At 45.6% G+C, this 25,269-nt stretch overlaps 1 protein-coding gene across 2 annotated transcripts in view; it reads left to right on the plus strand.

Annotated features, from left to right (window-relative positions):
• hspg2 (heparan sulfate proteoglycan 2) overlaps positions 1 to 25,269 on the plus strand; it is a 92,657-nt gene that overhangs the window by 27,088 nt on the left and 40,300 nt on the right. For both annotated transcript variants that reach the window (XM_076740982.1, XM_076740983.1), the window contains exons 2-29: positions 2,458 to 2,587; positions 2,890 to 2,949; positions 12,952 to 13,061; positions 13,250 to 13,308; positions 13,608 to 13,780; positions 15,382 to 15,507; positions 15,663 to 15,848; positions 15,919 to 16,038; positions 16,528 to 16,659; positions 17,063 to 17,207; positions 17,890 to 18,047; positions 18,141 to 18,281; positions 18,423 to 18,586; positions 18,672 to 18,851; positions 18,976 to 19,172; positions 19,657 to 19,804; positions 20,346 to 20,473; positions 20,726 to 20,812; positions 21,096 to 21,154; positions 21,435 to 21,496; positions 21,696 to 21,836; positions 22,042 to 22,215; positions 22,519 to 22,698; positions 22,799 to 22,917; positions 23,017 to 23,128; positions 23,606 to 23,719; positions 23,916 to 24,043; positions 24,270 to 24,356. In XM_076740982.1, coding sequence (XP_076597097.1) covers positions 2,458 to 2,587; positions 2,890 to 2,949; positions 12,952 to 13,061; positions 13,250 to 13,308; positions 13,608 to 13,780; positions 15,382 to 15,507; positions 15,663 to 15,848; positions 15,919 to 16,038; positions 16,528 to 16,659; positions 17,063 to 17,207; positions 17,890 to 18,047; positions 18,141 to 18,281; positions 18,423 to 18,586; positions 18,672 to 18,851; positions 18,976 to 19,172; positions 19,657 to 19,804; positions 20,346 to 20,473; positions 20,726 to 20,812; positions 21,096 to 21,154; positions 21,435 to 21,496; positions 21,696 to 21,836; positions 22,042 to 22,215; positions 22,519 to 22,698; positions 22,799 to 22,917; positions 23,017 to 23,128; positions 23,606 to 23,719; positions 23,916 to 24,043; positions 24,270 to 24,356 — 3,620 coding nt within the window. The remainder of the gene's footprint in view (positions 1 to 2,457; positions 2,588 to 2,889; positions 2,950 to 12,951; positions 13,062 to 13,249; positions 13,309 to 13,607; positions 13,781 to 15,381; positions 15,508 to 15,662; positions 15,849 to 15,918; positions 16,039 to 16,527; positions 16,660 to 17,062; positions 17,208 to 17,889; positions 18,048 to 18,140; positions 18,282 to 18,422; positions 18,587 to 18,671; positions 18,852 to 18,975; positions 19,173 to 19,656; positions 19,805 to 20,345; positions 20,474 to 20,725; positions 20,813 to 21,095; positions 21,155 to 21,434; positions 21,497 to 21,695; positions 21,837 to 22,041; positions 22,216 to 22,518; positions 22,699 to 22,798; positions 22,918 to 23,016; positions 23,129 to 23,605; positions 23,720 to 23,915; positions 24,044 to 24,269; positions 24,357 to 25,269) is intronic.

Genomic DNA, 25,269 nt, shown 5'->3' on the forward strand with positions numbered 1-25,269 from the left:
GTGGAAATACGAACTGGCGGGCCATGCCAACTGGAAATGCCAGGGGTGGCATCCTGCCAGAGTCGTATCTAAACTTATAGCCGGAGTCTGGGCAGTCTGGATGCTGAGATGGTGAGAGCAGAGATAATAAACCCACACTGTGCTGCAGTCGGGCTGGCACACTGAACTTTATCAAGATGATCAGATATGAGAGTGGCTGGCTAAGCTTTGTGTCTCCTCATTGAGGGTGTGTGTGTGTCTGTCAGGTGCAGAGAAGAGGCAGTTCTGTCTTTTCTTGTGACTTTGAGTGGTTTTGTCAAGGGTCGCCATTGGATAATGTGATAGAAATCTGGCCTCATATAATCCTCCAGGATATTCATCCATCATTACTCCACACTGAGGGTAGCTCTCTGTACTCTTTCTGAGTTAACAGGAAATGTGGAAAACAATGTTCTGCATTATACTCTGATACGTGCTGAGTAGGACATAATTTAAATGTTCTTTTTTTAATAGCCATCGTCCATGTGGTTCATTACCTACAGCTCTCTAGCACCTCACCAGTCCAGTGAAAATTAGCCTAAAATGTTTGTCCGAAGGCATACCCAACTTAAACAGATAGCTGCTCTTGAATCATTTGGAGAGCATGCATTGGTTATGCTCTCTTTTGAAATGTAACACTGTTTTATCCCCAACAGTCAGAGTCACTGTAAGTGCTACTGGCATTGAGCAACGGAAGTTTGAACGCACTGATGCAGAAGTTTTTTTTCCACCTGAATATTTTTAGCAACTAGATACTTGCAGATGGCTTTATCCGGGACTTATTAGCTGGAGAGCACAATGGGACCACAGCATGACGCCTTACCCTCGTCCAAGTTCAATAAAAACCGATAATAATTCCACAGAATCTGAAAACTTTCATGTTTTCTCTGATGGTATATTTAGGCAGTCTCCAAAGAAAGGCAATTTACTAGATATTTATCCTCATATATTCATATTCATGAAAATTCATGAAATCAAAATTTTGGTCATCTATATTCATATTTAAGGTATTTGTAACTAGATTTTGGCTACATATCTTTATATTGAGGCCATTTACTATGTTTATCACTTGATATTTTGCATAATATCACCATTATCACTCAAATCCTCAGTTTGAGGTGCTGGAGCTCTAAATAACCCACCATAAGTGGCATGTCGCCGTGTTCAAAGCGTCAGTCATCTGCAAACTCTGCTGTGATTGGTTCAATCTTCACACCGGAATAAGAGAAGGCACCCCCTCTGTTCAACTCAGACTGTTATTAGCCGCTCTGGTCACTAGGCTTCATGTGGCAGATAATGTAATTAGCTGTAATTAGTACATATTAGCATGCTAGCACGTTAAACTAAGATGGTGAACATTGTTCGTGCAACACTGTGAGCATGTTAGCATGCTGACATTAGCATTTCCCTCAAAGCTTCACAGCAGTTAACGCAGCTGTAGAATTGTTTCATTTGAAAAAGTTCTTTTAACATTAGTAGCAACAACTAAAACAGTCTGAAACTTTGATTTAATTCAGGAAATGTCAGATCAATGATTAGAAGATCGCATCCCATGTCATCTTACTCTAGCTGACAGTTTTCAGTACTTTCTGTTGCAGATATATTTCAGTTGACACCAGAAAAAGCAGAGGTGTGATTTCCGGCACGGCTGCTGTGTAAGCTGCGAGTTTTAAGCTGTTAGAAATGTAACCTTACCGTGGCCCGGGGCTAGGCACAGCTTTTTCATTTTCACTCCCATCCTTCAGTTCCACCCCTGCTGTTGTTCCATTCATAACACGCTGAATGACACGATGATCACAGAATTTGAAGCAACTTGTCCTCTGAGGTGCTGCATTTACTTGAGGTGTTTTTACGGCTGCTGCTGGTGACATAATGTTTCCGTGATAGACTCCTTCCTAATTCCAGAGCGACGAGCCGGTCGTAAAGGTGTAGTTGTGGTATGCTGGATATTTTTTTTTCACCCAGAGGGGAGTTTAAAGCATACTTAAAGAGATTTGTGTCATCCAGTCATTCTGATCTCAGCTTGTCTCTGACTTTCAGAGGTTTGTGGAGTGTGCATGTGATTGTTTGCTTGTTCTTGTGTGCTTTCATATGTGGGTCACTGCAGTCAGCTGTGAATAACTGTTGCCAACTTCCACCATGAAGATTAGGAATACACACAATAGCAGAATGTTATTCCTTTGGACATTTGTGCAGTGAAAACACTTAAAGCCCTGAATGAGCTCTGTCCACACTCGTGTCATGAACTTTTTTTGCATGCAAACTCTTTAGAAAGACTCTAAGAGATAATGATTGGTAAAAGTAAACACATCACAATGCCCCACTTCCCGTCTCAGCTTTTGTTTTCCCTCCACCCTTCCAGGGTCCATGTATAGCACTGGGTGTAACCTTTCTTCAGGGAGACTTCAACCCCTATAAATCTCTCTGTGCTCGCTGCAGGTGACTCAGGCCTCCAAGGTGTGGGGAGAGGTACCTCTGCCAGAAGACTTGGAGGCGGAGAAAGATGTCAAGACGTCCCAGAGCTTACTGGACGACGATGAGGACTTTGCTGCTGATGAGGCCTCAGGAGGTGGGCTTGATGCATGCTGGAAAACCACAAACCACAGCAACAGCTGCCCTTAATTCATGGGAGATGTTTTTCGTAATGCCTCCCTGACATTGTTAACCCATCCCAAAATGTAAAATGATATAGTGATGCTCAGAGACATGTAATAAGATCCTTATTTAGATGATTTCATCCTAACACTAATTTTGCCCTCCTGCAGATTTTATGTTCTACTTGTTATCTAAGTGCGACTAGGCGTGTGTCTCTTTCTGGCCTTGAACCTGCACACTCACCGTATCCTTGAACTTCTGTCTCTGTCTCCAAAGATCTGCCCAGTGGAGAGGATGATGGAAGCACACCATGGCCGCCGGTCTCTGAGAGCACAAGTAAGGGACGAGAAAATCTAGTGAATCTAACAATTCTCTGTGACAGATTTTGTTTATGTGTGGTAGATCACTCAGCCCTCTAAAGCTCCCCCATCTGTGACTCTGACTTCAGTGGCTGTGTGCAGTGTGTGTGTGTGTGTGTGTGTGTGTGTGATTTCTGTGTGTGCCTGAATGATGATGCCTTCACATCCTGCTGCACCCTCCCCTCCCTCCTCGCCCGAGTCTGGTGGTCATAACACAGGGCTTCAGCTTTGTCTTTGAGACATAAACATCTCCTCTCCTCTTTCATCTTTTAAAACAGCAGCAGAGGTGGCAGCACAATAAGATACATGAAAGCCCGATGAACAATAAAAGCTACAGCGGAGCACTTCTGTTTTGCGGTCCCACTCACTAATGTCACCCCCCCCCCCCATTTTCTGTAGACTTGAAAAGCATTTATATGCAGGCATCTCACTATATCACATCGCACGGTACCAGGGGGAAATATTTAAATAACGTATTAAACTTTGCACGAAGGGTCTAACTCTTTAATCATGCCTGTGGTTTGCGGCTGCTTGTTACGCTTCTGGTCTTGGTCCATTTGTCCTTTTTTTGCCGTCTGTAGATTTCTTTTTATTGCAGACAGCAAAACAACTAAGAGTTACTGTCAATTGCCTTTTTCACTGAATATGTCTGCATGCTACTTGGCCTCAGCCACCAAGGACGCCAGAAGAATATCAATTGGTTGGACTGGTTGTTTTATTTGATGATTATTTGTCATGCAAACAATTGGTTACCAACCATTACCAACCACTGTAGGAGAACACAGTAGATATCTAGAGAGCTACAGCATGTGTTTTGATTTATAGTCCAGCATCAGGTTTCACCCCGCTGATGGCTGTGAAGACGCCACGTTTACATCCTGTCATTCACTTTGTGTCAAGCTGAAGGTCTGCAGTTCAGATGGCTTTGCGAGGCATGTGCTAATGACAAGGCGAACACTGCTGGTTAATGATGTGTTCACTGTCAATAGTCACCACAGGCATCAGAGACTTGTCAGAGAAAACACAAGAAGCCCTCGCTGACCAGCCACAGTTCTTGCAGTCCCCATGTGGTATCTCATTAGCTGCCGTAGTTCCATCATGTACAGTAACTACAAAGCTTAAGGAACAACTGTCAGTCCAGCTTATCACCTGAAAACATGTTCAACAAGGTCCTGTTTCCATTTGGTTCATATCTCTAGTTTATGTATTTTCAGAGTTTTTTCTGCGTATAAGCAATTTTGGGCCAGTCTCAAATATCATACATACCCCCCCCCCCCCCACAGGAAATCGATTTACCAAGCAGATAAATGTCAGTATCCTGACAGGTCACATCATTTCCCTTCTTATTAAAGACAAAGGTCTGGTAATAGCTGCTGCTCCTCATCTTGTCTTCGGTGCCAGACGCTGGCGCTGGAGTTCGCAGAGATGATTGCGTCATGGCAGAATAATTGTTTTGGTAGCAGCATTGCGAGGTGACATCAGAGCCGCGGCTCATAGCATCATGTGCCTCGCTCACAGAAATAGCAGTGCTGTGAGGCCTCGCTGGATTTGGGTAGTTAAAGGAGCCAGAGGAGCTTTTAACACAGTTGACATTAATGCGTGTGCTGTTGACAGCATGTGATGAGGTTTAACTGAGGGTTGAGTCAGCGCATTAATAAAGACAATATTTAGCTGATTTTGACGAAGACTGATCGATTGAGGCATAGCTGTTAAGAGGTGGATTTCTCTTTCTTGTAACCACAAACTTTGCACGTCATTTCAGTCGTTGAAGGTTTTATTTCAACCTGCTGCAGCAAACATGAGGGTGTTTTGAAGTGTGGTGCCCTCAGGTCACAGTCAGGTTGGCAGATGCAAATGTACAAAAAGAATTTGAAACTCATAGAACACAAAGCCAGTTCGTGCTTTGTTGACAGCACAGGGGAAATATTTTCTGTTACTGTGCCTACAAACATTCCCCATTACTTTGGTTTACTGCTTCTGTTTCCATAAACTTCACGGCTTTCGTAACCACATAAAGGTCAATGTTGCTTTAATGTGGCAATTAAATAGCAGGCGGAGATTATGAAGTGCTTTTTATATATTGTCTTACCTCAAAGGTGGCTAGACATTTGCATTCTGCACAGGATGATCATGGTGCTATGATTGGAGAAGGCAGGCTATTTCCATATATAGATCTGAGCACGACAGCAATGGGAAGGAAATTCGGTTTCCTGTGCTGAATGCTGAGTACTTTTCTGAGTGACTCTGTCCTGTTGGCTGTCCAGACTGTTCACCCAAGCCTCTGCCTTCCTTCCCCCTCCACTGCTTTTTAAGTGGGAGACGTAGGTGGCACAGTTGTCCCATTATGCCTTGCATCCTGTTGTGTTACAATTTGCCGATGGTTAAGGAATTCCCATTTCCTGATGTCTCCGCCTCGTCCACTGAAGCTGTGAAAAAACATCTGGAGCCTAAACTGTTGTTGAGAGGCTATTTTAAACCTCTTTTGTCCATTGTTGTTCCTCGTCTCCACTTATCATAGTCACCAATCTTCTCTAGAGATATGGAAGTTGCGTCCCATGTCCTCCTCCTAACCTCTCATCTTGACCTCAGATCCCTGAAGAGATTTCTGGGAGACAAAATCCAGCTTATCCCATCTGTGAGAGCCTTTCCTTGTTCCACGGGCTCCATCACAGACATTCCCATTACACCAAGGATATTAGCCACTTTGTTTAGAAACCGAAGAAACAAAGGTTAGCATGTCCACTTAGTAGGGACGTTGATATTGCCTGGTGAGGGTCTGCTGGGGTTAAATTCTTCCCAGCGCTAATTCTGGATGAAAAGCTTGAGAATTCATATCTCAAGACTGGAGGTTCCCAAAGTGCTGCCACAGCACCCCGCCTTGAGGGCCAGCAAGGGTTGCAGCAAGATTTCATGCTTGTAAGATTTAATTGCATGAATAAGTTTATGACGTGATTCAAACATATGACAGCAGTGATGCAGCACCCTTTGCAGGCTCAGAAATAGCAAGTGAAGGAAAGATTTGTCAACGCAAACAAACCTCAAAGAAATGCTGATACATCTCAGTCTTCAACACGAGTCTGCCGGCCAAGCGAACGGCTGCGTCACAATGGACACAAATCATTGAAACATTAAACATTGTGTGTTTGGTCAGAACCCAAGCCAGGCTAAATGTTTAAATTGTGACCATATGTAGCAAAGAAAAGAACATTAATTGTGTTTCTTGTCAAATAAATAGTGATTTACTCAGCGCTCTGTGACATGTTGATTTTGGATTAAACCTGGAGTTTCTCCGCTGATTCAAGGGAAGGACGAGCAGAGAGTTGTGCTCTGTGTTAAGCCTTCAGGGTTAGTCTTCAGCTGGAGGGTCAGACTGTCCTTGATCCACCGGGACTCGTGTGAAGGCCGGCTCGCAGACAGGTCGTAGCCTCAGCTGGGTTGATCACATCGATTGATGGTGGGTGCCTCCTGAAAAAACGCAATCCAGGTTCATATTCTTCTGCCTCTAGAGGAGAACAGATGTTGCGGCATAAGTGGACAATACATCAGGGTAATGTAGCCTGTCTGTCAGCTTGGCCTGGGCAGTGGACAGACTGTGGCCGGGCCACCCACTCAGCATTTCTGCCTTTTTCATGGGCAGTTTGTGTGTTTCAGTGGCGCTGCCTCTGTGTGTGTTTGCATGTGTGTGTGTGTGTGTGTGTGTGTCACAGACTCTTGGGGGGACGAGTGCTGGCAGCTGCAGTTATTTTGGTGAAGTCTTTGTTGTTGCACTGCTGGGGGCCCTCAAGGTGGTCACACACTGACCCTAGAGCACAGGAGAAACTTGCCTCACGTCAGAATCAGATGACTTACTCCCTTCGGTGGACAAGGCGGGCGAAACACAAGGACTAAATAATGAAGGTTTTTGTTAGGCACTGATGAAAGCCCCCATTTACAGGCAGATAACTATCAGTGCGAGTGTGTACAATGCGCTCCAGGTGGGCATTGTTCTGAAAGACTACTGCTGATTGGTCTTAGTCACTGACTTGAGCCGTATTGCTGCTCCGAGCCCCATGATGCTGCACTCTGTTGTACCAAAAACAAATGTGTTGCCTTGGAGAACTGGCTTGTGCCGCTCCTCTTTAGGAAAGAGATGTTGGGAGTTTCGTCGAAGCAGACCACGTGTGGCTGCTTGAATGATCACTTTTTCCTCACGCCGGTGTCAAGGACAGGCTTGTAACCGATCCGTCTGTTTATTTTCATGACCTTCACAATAATCTATGCCGCAACAGAAAGAGTACCTTAAATTGGAGAAAAAGAAAACGGCTTGTTGTCTTATAAAACGATTTCTGAATCACAAGTTGTGGTTATTGGCAGGGTTTTCAGTTGTCCCATAGTTTTTCCCAGACGTGAGAGTTTATTTGACTCGGTCAGTGGTTTCCTGCTTAAACACTAGAGAGCCTCCGTATCAAATAATGCCTCTCCTGGGATTTGTGAAACTGTTCTGAAGGATAATACAGTCAGTGTATGTGCTTTCTTACTATATCACTCTTAATTTCTCTCCCTCTAGGTAAGAGGTCTATACTTGCAAAGTTACTGCTTCTTTGTTTCCATCGGTGCTCGTAATGAAGCTCCTTCTCTGTGACTGACCCTCACTCCCATTCTGACAAGGATCACAACATATCTGCAGCCTTTGAAGTAGCGGATATTTTATTAGCTTTGATTGGACTGGGTCAGTATTCTTGGGGGAGACCTCAGATGTTTTGGGTAGGGCAAGTTTTCTGTCAACCGTTTCCTGGCTGGGTTTGTAGACTTAAAGTGGTTTTGCCCAGTTTGCAGTATTCAGGTCTGTAACTTAGTTTACCTGCTCTTCACCTGACCGTCGCAGCATGCAGCCATCAGCTTTTTCTGAATTTCCTCTCCTCTAAGAGACACGCCACAGCCACACTAATGTTTTTTGTATGTGCAGCTGTAAAACAGCTGGATCCAGCACGCTCGCTTTGCTTGACTATGAAGGACCTGTTGTTTGCTGCTGTCTGCAGAGGTTTATGGAGTGGACTCATAGAGAATCTGGATCGGAGCACAGTGATAGTGTTAATAAAGACTGAAAAATATATGTATGACAACATAATCCCCTTTTTCTTGTCAGACCATGAACAGATTTTGTTATAAAATGAACCTTTGCACAAGGTCCCCCTTAAAAAACCCAACAAGAGGCCTCCTCAGTTGACATTTCGTAGCATGCCCAACGGTGTAAGTGCATCCAAAGCAGTGGAAGAATGAATGAGTCACCACAAAACAGAACATGGTCACTGTTGCCGGTGCCAGTGCAGAGGGCTCAACTTTTGGTTCAAAAAAAGATGGTTATAATGGTGCTCAGTTCTTTCCATTTAGGAGGGAAAACAGGAAGCAGCTCCTCCCTGCGGCGTTGCAAAGCCCCAGGGTGGATGTGAAGAAACGTGAAGAGCAGCGCGTTTGGTTCGGAGGATATCCTCTGGACCGAAGAGGAGTTACTTCTAAAGAGCTGCCCTCTGTCCTTTTCCTTGACGCTGTCATGCAAGCAGACTTCCCCGTTTGTTTCCAGACAGACGCTGCTTGGACTCATTAGCAAACAAAAACCCGTAGGATCCATGGAGCATGACTGTCCACAGCCTGTGGATGGAGATGATTAGTGGGACAGTTGAAAATGCTAAAACAGAGCTGATATCAACATTTCTGTCTCCTTGATTGTTCTCATGTTTATTTCTCTGATGTTTTCCCACACATTTGAAGAGATATACTCTATTCACTGCACATTTTAACACCTCAGTTTCCTGATTTCCTGTTTCTGTGACGAGCCTTTGTGCCGATTCTCTTTCTGATTCTTCTTTCTCACTTTCTATTTTCTCTCCTCGCTTCCAATCATTTCCTTTCTAACTTTCCTGAAACTTTAACCTCTCTGCACCTGCCTGGCTAACTCGGTCCTTCTCCCTCGTCCTTGTGTCGCTTTTCTCGTTTGATCCTTGGCCTTTGGCTCCTGTTTGTGCCCCGTCGACCTCTGCGCCACGTCTCTTCCCCCTGTCTCTTGCCCCTTGCTCCTCGCCCCTCATTGCCTGCCATAGCACACTGGTTGGACTCGTCATATCTGGGGAACATACAGAGCCCGGTCGAACCAGACTACAGTAAGTCCTCAAGTACTTCTTTCTTATTTTAAGCTGCGGTTTCTCTCCTCTCTTGTCTTTGGCACACTCTCCTGTCACCTGCTCTCCTCAGTTATGCACTCTCATTTCCAAACACACTCTCAGATAACATTCCAAGGAAGTCTCAGCTTGGGCATGCAGTGTTTGAGTCCAGCGAGTCTGTTTTTCCAAGTGTCTTGCAGGCGTCTCCCAGTGTTTTCTGATGCCAGCGGAAAATGATGGGGTTGTTCCATCCAGTAATACCCTCATTCATCACACTCGAGTGACAACACTTGCATTTCCAGCTGAAAACATCTTCATAGAGATGTGTTGGAATCACACACGGCGTTCATGTTTGTGCACAGCCAACACTTGCAAAAATGTCTTCCACTATTTAATTTGAAAAGTGCTTTTTGCAATTTCAGCCTCGTGCAGATGGTCCCAATGATATGAACCATCTGTTTGAAAGAATTACTACAGCATGAGGCTAAAAAAGTGCTTTTTTTTTCTAAACAATGGTCGTTTTTGATGCTTCCATTGCAAGCCGTGGGAGAGCACAACAGGTCAAGCTTAATAGTGAAGCCTGAAGTTATTCCAAAGAGTTCCCCAGAGGGCAATGAGAGGACTTGGAGACAGAGCTGTTTGGCTGGCCACCAGCAAAAGGGTTAAGTAGCAGGGGTCCTGTCTACACAACATAAGCTGAGAAAGAGGCATTGGAATATGAATATATCACACTAAGAGAGAGAGAGAGTTAGAAAAAGCCTGAGATAAGTGAGAGAGAGGAAAGAAGGGAGAAACATGTATTATTAAAGATTTTTCATGGGATAGCCGAGGCAATGTGGTTTGGGCCCGTTCTTATAGATTCTGGCTCACCCTCAGTGCCTCTCTAAATGGCTCGGCTGGTGCTGGGCCGATGCCGTGGGCGCTGCCTTGGGGGTTGAAGGTCAAACCCAATGCGGCTTGGCTTTAAAGGCCAGGGTGGGCTCACTGCTCAATCAAGTCTTTGTCTTCTGCATAGGCCTCTATGTGTTCAGAGGGGGCCCAATGCACAAAGCTGCCACAGTTCTACTGAACAGCTTTAATAGCTAAATAAGTTTGTGAATTAAGAGTGTGGAATGCTCCTTTTTTTTTTTCATCCCACCCGTCATGTCTGCATGACAGTTTCGTCACTGTCGATGGTAGCGGTGCTTGACGGGGGGATTTCCCCCCCACTGGAAACAGTGAGTGATGCACAGGAGAATGGGTCTTGGAGTAAAGGAGCCGCTCGTTAGCAGCAGGGCACAACCCGGCGCTCTAATCAAAGGATCTCCGCCAGCGACGGTCCCGCACTCGCCAGCCTATAACGTCAAAGCGGCGAGCTCAGAGCGAGTTGGGGCTACGGGCTGCTGTTGACCTGGCGGCGAGTACCCACTCAAGTGATTAGATTATATGCGGGTCAAATGAGGCACTTTGATGACTAACTTTGATGTTGCTGGTCTTCTGGCTCCACATTCAGGCCTCACAATCAATCCTAAAAGTCTGACAGTAACAGTCTGCAAAGCAAGCACTCGGGCACCCTGCCAGGCAGTGCTAAAGCCTGCATTTCTGTCGTTACATGTTCACCTCACTGCATGTTTTCATAGGCAGCACTGAGTTTACTTTGTCATAAATGAGGCCTTTCCTCACCAGGAATGGGATGTCTTGTTGTGCCAATGCTGTGGGTAAGGAAAGGGAATTTAGTGTTTAAAGAGGACAGCGTTTACCAGCCAAAGCTCAGGCAGCGGAGCATAAGGCAGCAAGTTCCCACACAGGCCTTTAACGCAGAGAACACACAGCCTGAGTGTGAGGCGCAAAATCTTTAACTTTTAATTAAGTAGCTCCTGGTAAGCATGATAAATGTCTGCTGTCAGTGTCCATATGTCTAGTGATATTTAATCAAAGGAGAAGGGAAAGGGAGGAAACGATATAAACAAAGAGCGCTGGTATTTTCTCTGCACGCTGTATGTGTGCGTACGTGTGTGCAGATTTATTGTTTTGCACATATTTGGGCATGCTCGTTTGCAACTCGAGGCTCAGCAGATGCCGCCTTAGAACACGACTCTTTGCTTTTGGCATGGCAAGTTGCATCTGACTGCAAGAAACAGTACAAATATTGACTTCCCTCCTAAACTCACACTGCCAGTCTGAAATCAGAGGCTGGCAGGCCTGTCCTAACAAAGTGCTGGCAGGAGTGTGAGAACGGGGCACCCTGCGGGCCTGGGCTATTTTAAGTTTCACGGGCCAAGCCTGTGACATTGGAATCATAATAATACAGCTGACATTTTTGTTGATAATGAGTTCCTCATATAGCTCATAAAGATGTTTTATACAGGTAGTTATATATAGAATTTGACAATGTTTAAAATGTGGAAAATCATTAAGTTGAATTATTGTTTTGGCATCATTCTATGAAAATTGGGATATAAATATCATAAAGCTCAAAAGTCAACACAACTTAGGAAACAGTTGATCCTATAAAATGCCGAACTTGAGAGGTGGAATTGAAAATGGCTCTGATCTGCAAGAAGTTTCTGTCACTGGTTGCCTGCAGTGCGTTTAAATGAATCAGCATGACATCATGATACATGTCCTGTCCCGTCCCACATATGTGGCAGATGGGTGGAGTGTTTTGTACGCAGTGCGAGGAGAGATGGAGTGCGAGGAGTCGTTTTTTCCCTCCTTACATTTCACCAGTGATTAGAGGGCAAGGTCAGGCACCGTGCAGAGACTTTCTGGGTTCTCAGCCTTTATCAAAGACCCTTCAGCAGGGACGCTGGACACAGTAGATGTAAAATTAACCAGCTGCTTGTAAGGCTTTGAAAGTGAAAAATCTGGATTGTACTGATGGGATGACCCGATTTTTCTTGGCACTCTGAGCAAGTAAAAAACAAAAGGTTATGACTGCTTCTGTATGATTCATGTCTTAATACAGAGTGAATATGTTCCACTAGTTGACCTTTATGTTTAATGAACAAACAGACCAGTTAATGTAGCCTCTCTGGAGACCATTGATGCCAGGCAGCCCCCTCCGCTGCCTGCCTGCCTGATGCGTTTGACTTGGTGCATGTGGAGGGAATGCTGAGGCCCCCTTCCACAGTCACTCACAGAGGATTTTCTTCTTCTTCCTCTGCAGCCGCTGGCACAGTAGTGACGCTGACTCAAACTCCCACTCACCTTCCAACTCTCTGATATCATCAGCCTTCAATCTGGATGTCTGGTGCAAACTCGCGGCCTTGCTAGTTCGGCTGATATCCGAGTTACTGTGTGTTTGAATGTTTGCGTTGATTAGGTTTCAGACAGTGTGCTCGGTTCTGCCTTTGCAACAAAGAGCCTTTATCAGCATCAGTCTGCCCCTGTTTGTGAGTAAGTGTCTCCATGTCTGTGACAAATACAGAGAGGAGGAGAAGCACCTGATACTGTAATTTCATGGTTTTATTTGAGTATGTGGGCGAGAGCGTGCCTGTGTCAGCGTGTGCCTCTTGTTCGGGTATGTGTGCGGTGCAACGCTGCAGTGGTCGGTTTTAGCACAGACCCAACCATAATTGAGATATGGAAATAGACGCCATAATTTGTATGTGGCTCTCATTGAAGCCACAGTCATGCTCCTCAGTTTTTACTTTCAGAAACATTCAACCAAAGGCTTTTCTAAGGGAAATCATTCCCGAACAGTATCCCATATCACATTGTCTTTAATAAACTTCACAGCTTGAATCTGGCTTATAATATCTAAACCCTGCAACAGATGGACGTTAATGCTGAGCCTGTGGTCGTTTTCTGTTATTGTGAGGCTCAGCTGACCGATTCTCCTCCCGTCTCTGTGTTTCTAGTTTATTACAGAGCTCTCGTCAACTTCACCGACTCCCTGGTCTACGGTCCCGAGCTTGAGGATATCTTCTCACCAGCCTTTAATGAGATCTCTGAAGCAGTGGTGGACACGGTATGTCCTCTTCTCGTAGGATAAACTCTGCTGAATAATAGCCATGTACAGTACGCTAAGGCTACCTTATAAGGCTCAGGCATGCTATTTATGACTTGCTTTTTTTTAGGTGTGTCTGACCTTACATCTGAAAATAAAGCCCGGGCTTGTTTATTTCAGCTTAACACAGTCTGGTTTTCCTTCCACAGCTGGAGTCGGACTACAACAGGATTCCAGGTGTCCAGACAGTCAGCGTGGTTCTCATTAAGTAAGAACACAAATCCTTTAAATCACATCATGTGACACCCAAAGTAGATGCCCTGCAGCTGTGTGCTGCTGCTGCTGTGTGGGTGTTTTACTCTGGCCAGGTGATTTTTCTTTTCATTTTGCCAATCTGCTGGAGGCCGACAGTGTAGGCCCACAGTCGGTAATTCATCAGCAGTGAGTACTTTCTCAAAGGAGCATCCAAAGAGAAACCTTACCTCTAAAGAGCGTCCCTGTTTAACCATCTGCAGTGAACGCCTCACGGACTCTGTAGCCTCACCAGGCTTCTCTTGCTCCTTGCAGGAAGATGGTCAGAGAGGATGGCGTGGACGTATTTGTGGAGTTGGACGTGGGCTCTGACTACAACAGCAACGACGAACAGATCCGCAGCGTGCTGTACAACGTGGTGAAGGAGGGAGCCATTGCTTCCTATGTCACATCAGTGCAGGGCTTCCAGTTCAGACGGCTCGGGGAAGGTAAGACCTCAACAAAGAGGAGCGCCGGTTACAAGTCACAGCCATGACATGACTGAGTCTGTGAAGCAAGAGCTGCTGTATGTTTACAGCAAATTAAAGTCTGCCAGAGCGGGAGGCAGAGTCCTTAACGTGTCCCTCTGGTTTCTAGCCGAACCTCTGCCTCCAGTGGAGCCTATAGCAGTGCCAGGTTTGTACTGTGCCATGTCTGCTGCATGGCGACTGAGCCGACTGTACTGTAGGAACTGTAGGATGACTGTAGTGTCTTTAGAAGGAACAGTCGAGCACTTCCTGTCTTACGATGTTGGAGTTTTACGTTGGCGTTTACTGTGACCTGTACACGTATGTGGTCTGACGAATGTTCTGCATGGAAGCACAAGTAGACCTCTGAGTATGGTCCCTCAAGTCCAACAGCAGACAGTGACTAAGAAGGACCTTTGCATGGCATGAGTTTGATTAGGAATGCTGTTGTTCACTGTGACCTCAACCAGCCCCTGATCTACACAAACACCACCAACTCTGTACACCGGCATGGCAACTGATACAGCAGGGGAGGACAAGCTAATGCTAACTTTATCTTCAGTCTGTCTAGTTTAGTTTGTGTGTCTGTCTAGTTTAACTTTGTAGTCTTTGAATCCAGTCTGTCTAGTCTGTGGCTCATCTTGTCTGCCTAGTATAGTCTTTTTTCTGTCCTAGTTTATGTGTCTGGTCTGTAGGCCTAGTTTATCTAGTCCATCTAGTTTATTCTGTCTAGTTTTCTCTAGACTGCGTAGTCTAGTTTTTGTGTCTGTCCAGTTTGCCTTTGTTTCTTTTCTGTCGGTGTGTCCAATCTAGTCTGTGTCCTGGCTAGTCTGTGTGTCTAATTAAGTCAGTCTATCTACTCTGGGTGTCTAGTTTATCCAGTCTAGTCAGTCAAGTTTAGGCTGTCTGACCTATTCTGTCTAGTGTAGTCGAGTCTGTTTAGTTTGTGTGTCCACCTAGTCTGTCTGTATAGTCTTTTGTGTCTAGTTTATCTAGTCTAGTCAGTCTGGTTCAGTCTGTGTCTAACCTATTCTGTCTAGTCTAGCCTAGTATGTTGAGTTTGTGTATCCTGTCTAGTCTGTCTATATAGTCTTTGTGTCTGTCTAAACTAGTCTTTTTGTCTAGTCTACTTTGCGTGTCTAGTTTGCCCAGTGTAGTCCTGAATCCATCATGTCTATCTCGTATGTCTAGTTAGTCTAGTCTAGTCGTGTTTACCTGGTCGAGTCTGTCTTTTCTAGTCAATCCATGTATCGGTCAGTGTTTCTGTCTTGTCAACTTAGATCTTACATTAGAGCACAGAGTGGATTTTACGCCCAACAGAAAACTTAATGCAAAACAAGTATTTGCAAAAATGTGAGAATGTCCTCGAGTATCTGAAAGCGCACCTCAATGACAGTCTGTCCAACATGCCTGAGTTACACTGGCTGTAGTAACCTGATGCCTGAGGGCCCAGGACACTAGTTTCTCACCTCACTTTGTTTTATTAGTGCTGTGATATGACATTAGTGTAGTGTAGTGTCTAAGCCGTACAGTAGCCTCGGCTCGCATGTCTTTGATCCTTCAACACCCCCCCTCTCTCTTAGTAACCCCTGGCATCAGACCCTGCATGCCAGATGAGCACAGGTGTGGTGATGGGACATGTATCCTGATGGAATACCTGTGTGACAACAGACCAGACTGCAGAGACATGAGTGATGAGACCAATTGTGGTGAGTGGCTTCAGCTTGGCCAGCTAGTTGTAACACGGTTGGCTGTAGCATGGAATAATGGCTGGATGTGAGATGCGTTCACTTACTGTAACAGCTCAAAGTAACCGCTTTGCACAAGTTTAATCAGAGATTTGTTTTCAACATAAAATGACCAGTTCCTCCAGTCTTCACGCCGCCTCCCACCACAACCGCCACCGTCAAGAAGCCCCCGCGGCCCCCCAGCCCAGCTGGACCCTGCAGAGCGGATCAAGCCACATGCCAGAGCGGAGAGTGCATCCCACGAGACTACATCTGTGACGGAGAGAGGGACTGCTCGGACGGAAGCGATGAGTTCAGATGTGGTAAGTGGCACCGCCTTGTGCATGTGCGCACTCTGAGACAACAGCGTACGCTCAAACTATCTTCTCACAGGTACTCCATCTCCCTGTGAACCCAACGAGTTCAAGTGCAAAAATGGCCGCTGCGCCCTCAAGCTTTGGCGTTGTGACGGAGACAATGACTGTGAGGATAACTCAGATGAAACAGACTGCCGTAAGTCTCAGTTTCTTTCCCTCCTGTCCTCCTGTGAAGAAATGGGTCAACATTTTGAGAAATAAGCTTATTTGCTTTCTTGCTGAGAGCCACACGAGGAGATCAATACCACTCTCATACCTATTACATTTGAATTGGAATTGCCAGGAGACCCCTATCCTAGCTTAGCATAAAAACTGGAAGCAGGAGGAAACAGCTGCTTCCGGCCAAGAAGTAGCTCCTGCACAGAGCCCCCATAAAACCACAACTTGTCAAGTAACATGACGTGCTAATTAGTGAGTTCAGAAGTGCTGTTAGGTGGATTTTATTTCCCTTGGACAAAGCCAGAGTAGCCTTTTGACCCTGCTTCCAGTCTTTATGTTAAGCTTCGCTAATGGACTTCATATTTAACGTACAGATATGAGAGTGGTGTCAGTCTTTTCACCTAACTCTCGACCTTTAATGGTTGCTGCTGTTTGAGAGTGATGAAAACCTGTGTGAATTCTACAGCCACCAAGGGTCCTGGTGACAGATGTGCTCCTGAGCAGTTTGAATGCCTGAGCGATCGCACCTGCATCCCGGCAAGTTACCAGTGTGATGAAGAGCCAGACTGCCCTGACCGCTCTGATGAGTACGGCTGCAGTAAGTCCCACACCAACAGCTGTCTACAGCTCTCTGCTCCTGCAATCTTTCCCTCCCTCTCATGCACATTTCTCTTTTTTTCCTACTTTTTGCACCCTCTCTATGCTTCTTTGACCCTCCTCAATAGTCACTCTTCGAGTTCCTTTGTACGCTGTGACTAATTTGCTGTGAACCAGACTCTTTTCACACATGTGTTGACGGAGACACAGAGCTTTTTGTGAACCATCTATTCCTGAGAACTGAAAGGGAATTGTCTGTCCATAGCAGAGAATTATGCTTCCTCTGGCTTTCAGGCATTTATGAGCCTCACTGGTTCGCCAAATTCCAGTCACATGCCGGGCTTTTTGTACATGTGCATTTATTATGTGGTTTAAACAGTTCTCATCCTCTTGACACTTCACAGCCCCTCCCTCTGTGACAAGCCCGCCAGAAGAATCCATCCAGGCAGCGCGGGGGGCGACAGTGACGTTCACCTGTCAGGCTGTCGGAGTGCCAACACCCATCATCACCTGGAGACTCAACTGGGGACACATTCCTGTCAGCGGCAGGTGGGTTTGATGAGAAATCCTCCTTCCTGCTGACTTTTTATTATTTGTACTATAATTAAGACTAACTTGCAAACTATGTTAAGTCATATTGACAACATTACAGGTTATTCAGGGTTTGTGGAAAATGCTGTGCAATTGATTTTGAATGTATTTGGAGTTGATATGCTCTGAACGTCAAAAATCGATTTTTGTTGACACTGCTTTTGGAAAAACATGTGTTGCACTGCACGGGCAAGCTGTCTCCAATTAAACATCTGCATCTGGTGAAAGCCAGTCTTGCTTAATTGATCAGCAGCAGACCATGAATGGCTATGAATTTGTCTTCTCTGCACTTACACTTACCTGGCATATGATGAGTGTTCTTTTAGACCACAGTCTAACTATCGGCAGCCCTGTAAGATCAGTGTTTACATGCTATCTATAATTGTATTCGGACCTGTGATTTTAATCACTGAGAAACTTGTGTTGTGCTCCAACTCCAGAAGTTGCTGTTTCAGGATGTTCGTTCTGGGCGTAGTCTGCTGTGCGCGTGGTTAAGCAACAGCAGCTGAATTTTATGGATTTTTGTGCAACAATATTTCTACAGTGAGAGTCAGAGGGTTCATTCTAAAGTCCATGCCATAGCTGACGTAGACTCTCCACGGAGATAATTACTGTAAAAGTGATCATTCTGTGTTCACAGGATCTCCATGACCAGCGAGAACGGCCGCGGCACTCTGACCATTCGTGATGTGAAGGAAGCGGATCAGGGGGCGTACACCTGTGAGGCCATCAACGCTAAAGGGCTGGTGTTTGGTATCCCTGACGGAGTGCTGACTCTCACTTCGAATCCAAATCCAGGTACTGATGCCTCACTTTGACTGTGTGTTCCCCACCAGAAACATTTCAAAAAACTATCGATGCAAGTCCAGTGTCTTTTCTTGATCTCTGCAGGCAACTGTCCTGATGGTCACTTCAGTGTGGAGGGCCGCTGTGTGTCCTGCTTCTGTGCTGGAATTACCAAGAACTGCAAGAGCACCGGTCGCTACCGCAACCGCATCAGCCTCAGATTCACTGATGAGGAAGACTTCAAAGGTACTGAAGCCATCCATCCTTATGAAACTGCAAGAGAGCTAACAGAGCTAATTCGCTGTCGACTGTAACCCCTTTAAAAGTTTCTGTCCTATCATTTAGAGCACAAGTCAGCTTGATTGTATCTGTTATTCTTATTTCCAGGAGTGAACGTCACCTACCCCTCCAGGCCAGGCACTCCTCCTCTCTCCTCCACTCAGATCCTCATCAACCCTGAGATGGAAGAGTTCCAGCTCGTCGACCTGTCGCGCCGTTTCCTCAACCTGGACTCCTTCTGGACTTTGCCTCGCCAGTTCCTGGGCAACAAGGTAAAGGATAAAGCCGTTTACAGACCTTATTTTACTTAATACATCATCACACTTAAGCATGAAAACTCATTTAATCTCCTCTTAGATTGACTCCTATGGAGGATCCTTGAATTACAAAGTGCGGTACACGCTGGCCCGCGGTCTGACTGAAGTTGTGGAGAAGCCAGATGTGATACTGGTTGGAAATGGACGCAGGCTTGTGTACCGCAGAGGCAGCAGCACCCCTGCCCGAGTGGTCAACCAGAAGGAGATCAAGTTCACTGAAGTAGGTCTTTGGTTAAAGAAAGCTCTTCTTCCAAAAACAAGTGCAGAATCTGAACATTCCTGTGGTGAATTTGAGATGATGACATGTAGTTCTTTAAAAAAAACCCTGCTTATTATTTTTTTAGGATAACTGGCAGCACTCCAATGGCCGCCCTGTGAGCCGGGAGGAGCTGATGATGACACTGGCCAACCTGGACAGCATCAGCATCCGCACCATCTACGACAACCACATGGTCAGCGTGGCCATCAGTGACATTGTCATGGACACCACCACTGTGGAGTTTAGCACTCTGGGTCATGCAAAGATGGTCGAAGAGTGCAGGTAAGAAATTTAAAAAAAACAAAAAAACACTTCAAGTATGATACCGTGGGTTAAGTGATGTTGGAGACTCTTACAGAGATACTTACAAGCCGTCAGTCAGTAGTCTACAATCAGAGCAACCTGTTGGGACGTGCACAGTTGCACTTATTTAGTGAAAAGTGCTGTGCAGTAACACAGTAACATTCACATGTGTAATGACTGTTTTTGGAGCATTTGTTTTTGAAACAATTACAAAAATGTATTTTGAGGGACAGCTTGGTGGCCATGCACCACAAAGTAACATCCCGGGTTCAGTTACGGCCAATGACTCGTTGCATGTCATTGCCTTCTCACTGTTATCTAATCCCCAAATCAAAGCAATGTGGCTTTTTGCTGCGCTGTAGTCAGCTGTTTTTTATTTACAACATTAGGAAAGATTGTAATTTGACTCAACATAGTTGTCGTCGAAACTTTGCTTGATTATACCCATATTTATCATTCCCAGATGTCCTCCTGGATATTCAGGCCTGTCCTGTGAGTTGTGTTCCTCTGGTTTCGAGCGCGTCCCTGGTGGATCCTATCTTGGCACCTGTGCTGGTTGTAACTGCAATGGACATGCCAGCGCCTGTGATCCAATCAGCGGACACTGTCTGGTAATAGCTAACTCCTTTTTTGGCAAGAAAAGCTGTCATGCAGTCACTTATGATCAACTGGAATTAGCAGATAATCGCTTCCTTATTGTAAAACTCTCAAGAGTTTAGCTTGTTGATCATGACAGATGTTTGTCTGCTTAAAGGAAAGGCTCTCATTCGCTTTCTTGCCAAGAGTTACTCGAGACGATCAATTCACTGTCTATGCACGCTAAGCATGAAGCTAGAACCAACAGGTGATTAGCTTAGCTTAGAATAAAGACTGAAGACAAAACATGTTAATAAGATCAGATTAGAGATGCTGGTCAGCTGTTTTTTTTAAAGATTAGCTCCCTCTTCTAGTATTTATGTTAAGATGAGCTAATCAACTCCTGGCTCTTGCTTCATATTTAGAGTACAGACACGAATGTATATTGAACTTCTCATCTAATTCTGTGCAAGAAATCACTTAAATGTATTTCTCAAAATGTCAAACTATTTCCTTTTCAACCTTTTTGACTGGCATCCCTGTAAGAGAATGACCGGTGTGTTCTCCCCGCCACAGAGCTGCCAGCACAACACAGAGGGCCCTCAGTGTGACAAGTGTCGCTCAGGCTACTTTGGTGACCCGAGCCGAGGCCGCTCCGATGACTGCAAGCCCTGCCCCTGCCCATACTATGAGACCTCGCGCCGGTAAGGTCACGGACCCACCCAGACCACACACACAGATCTACAGGACAAACTCAGGCTGACGCATACACACCCACATACCACACAAGGCATCAGTGGGACCAGTACGAGCTGTTTGGCCCTGCAGTTTTTTTATCCCCAAAAGCTGAACTCCATTCAAATATTTGAGCACGGGTTCATTCATTCATTCAGCATATCACTCATTATACCACTGTTGTCATTTTTAATCTATGGCTTTTTTGGTGGGTTCTGTAGGTTTTCTGACACCTGCTTCCTGGATGTTGATCAACAGCCAACGTGTGACGCCTGCAGGCCCGGCTACACAGGAAGACGCTGTGAAAAGTGAGGAAACTGATATCATCAACTGTGCCTTTAAGTTGCAGTTTAGATAGTTTGGACAAGGCAGCAAAATAGTTTTTAAAAAAAGTGGTAGAATAAGGATTTCCAGCAGAGCTTCAGCTGCTTCAACGGTGCAAGGAGAAAAAGTCTGGAGAGGTCAAAACTCCAGCAGCACTTAAAGCACAAATAAGCGCCGACATTTTGATCGATTGCAGCAGAAGGAGCAAAAACAAATGCTTGTGGTAAATAGGTCAATCATTACTCTTATGTTTTTGTTTTATTTCAGGTGTGCACCTGGTTACCAGGGTAACCCCCTCCTGCCTGATGGAAAATGTGTTCCTAACCGTGAGTAATGAACAATCGCACCATTTTTCTCATTTAAAGGAATCAACAGAAGCTGCACATGCATTGTTTCACCTGTTGTGCTCTCCAGTCATTCAGCGTTGTGACTGCAGGGAGGTCTTACCCCTGTGTAATGATTACCATAGGCTTTTCCCCTTGGTGTTATAGTAGGCTGTAGCATGTGGTCATTGCTCAGGTATGCAGAATGGCTGGAACGCTCCCAGGTGCACTTTCCTTTCCTTACCCCATATGTCATCTTCTTTCCACTGCTCTCCCCCTGCAGAAAGCTCCAAGTGTGATAACAGAGGAGTTATCAACTCCAGCAGCAGACCGTGCAGCTGCAAGGTAAACATACAGCGTGGTGAACCCTAAGTGAAATATTAGGATTATAATACAACCATTTAGCATGATCTGGTCCTGATTTGTGGTTTACGAGGCTGACGTGTCCTACTGTCTTGTTTTTTTCTTCTGTGAAAGAAACAAGCTTGGCGGGCAGATGCATTACATATGCGTTTGTGTGTTTTGTTTCTGTGTGTACGTGCAGAACAACGTGGCAGGCGCTCAGTGTGATGAGTGTAAGGCCGGGTTCTTCCACCTATCAGAGGCCAACCCTGAGGGCTGTCTACGCTGTTTCTGCATGGGCGTCACCAAGCAGTGCGCCAGCTCCACTTGGAATCGAGATCAGGTCGGTTGCGAAGTGACTAATGGTAAAGGGAGGGGTGAATGTGTTTGGATCAAGGTTTGACTCTGTTTGTGCAGTCAAGCTGTATCAGCAAATCCTTTCAGATGCTAAACGGTGAGAAGCAATGTGCAAACAGTGCTCAAGTGGGATCACATGTACTGTAAATCTGAGCTCCCATCTCACTCAGACGGTCGTTTGTGTCTCTCAGGTGCGAGGAGGGGTGAACGGGCAGCTCTTCTCCCTCTCCAACAGTGCCAACACCAAAACTATCTCTGAAGGCATCTCCCAGAGGAGCTCCTCTGAAGTTGTGTACCGCTCCTTCTCCAGTGTCCCCAACGACATCTACTACTGGGTCCTGCCTGAGAGCTTCAGAGGAGATAAGGTGAGAGAAAAACAACAAAGAAGAGAGCCGGCTGGGGGAGAGGAGAGGAACGAACTGTGAAGCGTCAGTCAAGCTAGATTTCTCTGCCCTTTCTGTCCCACTCATTCATGCCTCAACATGTTGTCAAGTGAAAAGGCTGCACTTATCCACACAGTGAGCCTCCTTTGAACCTCAAGCTTGAATTCACAGTCAAGCTCAACATGGGTGTCTTGTGACTTCCCCCACAGTATCATAGGGGTGAAATACCTTTCCACTACTCACTTGTGTTGAGATGAGCTTCTCCTTTCACCATGTTGTTACCAGGTGACGGCCTATGGCGGGGAGCTTCGCTACACAGTGCGCTTTGAACCGTTTCAGCGCTCTCTGGTGATTGATGGTCAGCCGGATGTGGTTCTCCAGGGCAATGGCATCTTCTTGGAGCACTACTCGCAGACAAAGACGCTCCCACGTGTCCCTCAAACCGTCACTGTGACCTTCAGAGAGGTGTGTTTCATTGTTCAAATGTTGCCGTTCAGCTAAATCTGAACCCTCACACGTGTCAGGAGACTAACTTTTCTCTTTTCTCCTTCCATCCGGCTGATAGTCTGCATGGCGTCGTGCCGATGGGCAGCCGTGCACCCGCGAACACCTGCTGATGGCTCTGGCTGACGTTACCGTCTTCATGATCAGGGCCACCTACGCAGACAACATGGCTGAGAGCAGGTATGTTAGGAGTTTCCTCTGTCACTGCACAGCTCATTCATGAACTTCACACTTAATGGTAAATTTATTGTGTTTTTTCAATTGTTTTTTGTTGAATAGTCTTTCTGACATCAAGATGGACATCGCCGTTCCTCAACCCACTGGTAATGAACGTGCTCTGGAGGTGGAAGAATGCGCCTGCCCTCAGGGATACAGAGGACCTTCTTGCCAGGTAGACATTGAACACATAATCTTAACTAAAGGTCCACTTACTAGCCTTTTTTTTTATCTTTGATCCACATCTCAGTCTGTTCAAATGTCATGGAGATGTTTTAGTTATTATCACATTACCAACTGAGCCACCTTTATAGGGTTAGAGCAAATTCCATTCACTGATGAAAGCTGTGGGATTTTGTTGAAAGCTGAGAAGCTAGTACTTTGAGGGTTTTTTTTCGTTGTCAAACTATTATTTCTGACTGAACTTCCATCCTCTAGATTAGTTTAATTTAGTCTTAGCTTGAAAAAAGGAAGAAGCATTAGGCACAGATATGCCTACGCTTGTTAAGAATAGCACAGTAAAGTCTCTAACTTTTCCATTACAGTTTCTGATGATAATTGCAGTCTGTCTCCCTGCTGCGGTGGAACAAAGACATATTCCTCTTTGTCATCACTTGTCTCTCACCTGAGGTGTTTTTCCGTATCGTTGCAGGAGTGTGAAGAAGGCTACACTCGGTCCAGCTCCGGCCTTTACCTGGGCACTTGTGAGAGGTGTGACTGCAATGGTCACGGCAGCGGCTGTGACCCAGAGACCGGCAGGTGTCTGGTAGGTTTTAGGCTACTCTTCTTCTCTCTCGCTTCTTTGCCAACGTTCAACCTGCTTTGATCTCTACAGTGGAATGCACTAATGCTTTCTTGGCAAATCCCAACATGTGGAAACGCTGTGTCATTTGCAAGTACTGTACATTCAGCCGCTCCGTGGATCTCACCTCTTCTTCATTTGTGTATGTCCTGACCAAAAGCAATGTCTCCATAACACCGCCGGCCCGAGGTGTGAGCGCTGTCAGACTGGTTTCTATGGAAACCCTGTAACGGGTGGTGCTCAGGCCTGCCAGCCCTGCCCCTGTCCTGGAACTGCTTCCAGCAACCAGTGAGTTCATGTCTGAAGGTCTTTTCTGCTTGTGTCAGTTTTATTCAGTCAGTGCTGATTGCTGTTAATTGTTCTGATTAATGCTAGATTAGGCAAAGTAAACTTGCAATGTATCAGCTGACAGACCGCTTTACTTGAATGCCCCAAAACAACCCAAGAAGAAACTACATATGAATACTGCCAAAACCAGCATTCACATGATGTGCACGGCTTTCTGTTTGCACAGATTCTCCACCACCTGCTATCTGGAGTCTGACGGACAGCCGACCTGTGATAACTGCCCCCCTGGATACACTGGCCGACGGTGTGAAAGGTACGCCCCCCCCCCCTTTCTGCTTTTCCTTGTCTTCTTTCTTCCTCTCACGGTTCTCTGGACACTGCTCAGTGTTTGGGGTTACTGGGTGGGCCGGCAACAAGGTTAGCAGGGGCTGGCAGTAGCACCAAGTGGTTTCATTCACAGGAAAGGGATATGAGCATGTCTGCGGTTCGCCTCTCTTGTTTTTTTTCCCGGCAGTTGTGATTGAGTGGTGTCAGTCAAGGGATGGGAGAAGCAAATTGGTGCCACCCATTCTGATGTACCTGTGAAGTTTAGTGCTGTGTCCTGTTTTTCCAGATCTGCTGGTGGATATTGTTTTCTTGGATTTATTGATTTGAATATAAGGTCATTTCTGCTGTGGTACAATACTGTGTCTTTGTTAAAGGATAAGGGGCCTTTGGTGGTACTGAGAATGTCACCACCCAGATTTTTATTGTTCATGGAAAATGAATTTGCCAAAGGAGACATAACAATGCTGTATGTCCTGAGGAAACCTTTAGTTGGCTTAAAATCTTACTTACTTTGCTTTCTTCTGTCCTTTGCTCTACCTCTAAAAGCCTTCCCAGAAGTTGCTTTCTGCTTCAGCTTTGCGCTTTGCTATTACCAAAATTTTAAGGTGTTGGTTCATGTGATCTTTGCACAGAACATATGTATTTCCTGGGTCTCTACGACATAAATGTAGACGTGGCATTTATGAGGACTCTTGTCTGGCTAATCAATCTTTGCTGCTCCAAGGGCAAAGATGCTGAGGTGACTTGGGTGTAAGACGCAACACACAAATAATTTATTGTTTGAACGTCTCTGCCTGCATCATGCCTGATTCTGCTGTTTTGACATTAAGAGAAGAGATGCCGTCTGCGGACAGTTGTGGGGACCCCTTCCTGGAGAAGCCCATAGAAGGTCTCCTACC

This window comes from Chaetodon auriga, chromosome 10 (genome assembly GCF_051107435.1).
Source record: "Chaetodon auriga isolate fChaAug3 chromosome 10, fChaAug3.hap1, whole genome shotgun sequence".
NCBI classification, from domain to species: domain Eukaryota; kingdom Metazoa; phylum Chordata; class Actinopteri; order Chaetodontiformes; family Chaetodontidae; genus Chaetodon; species Chaetodon auriga.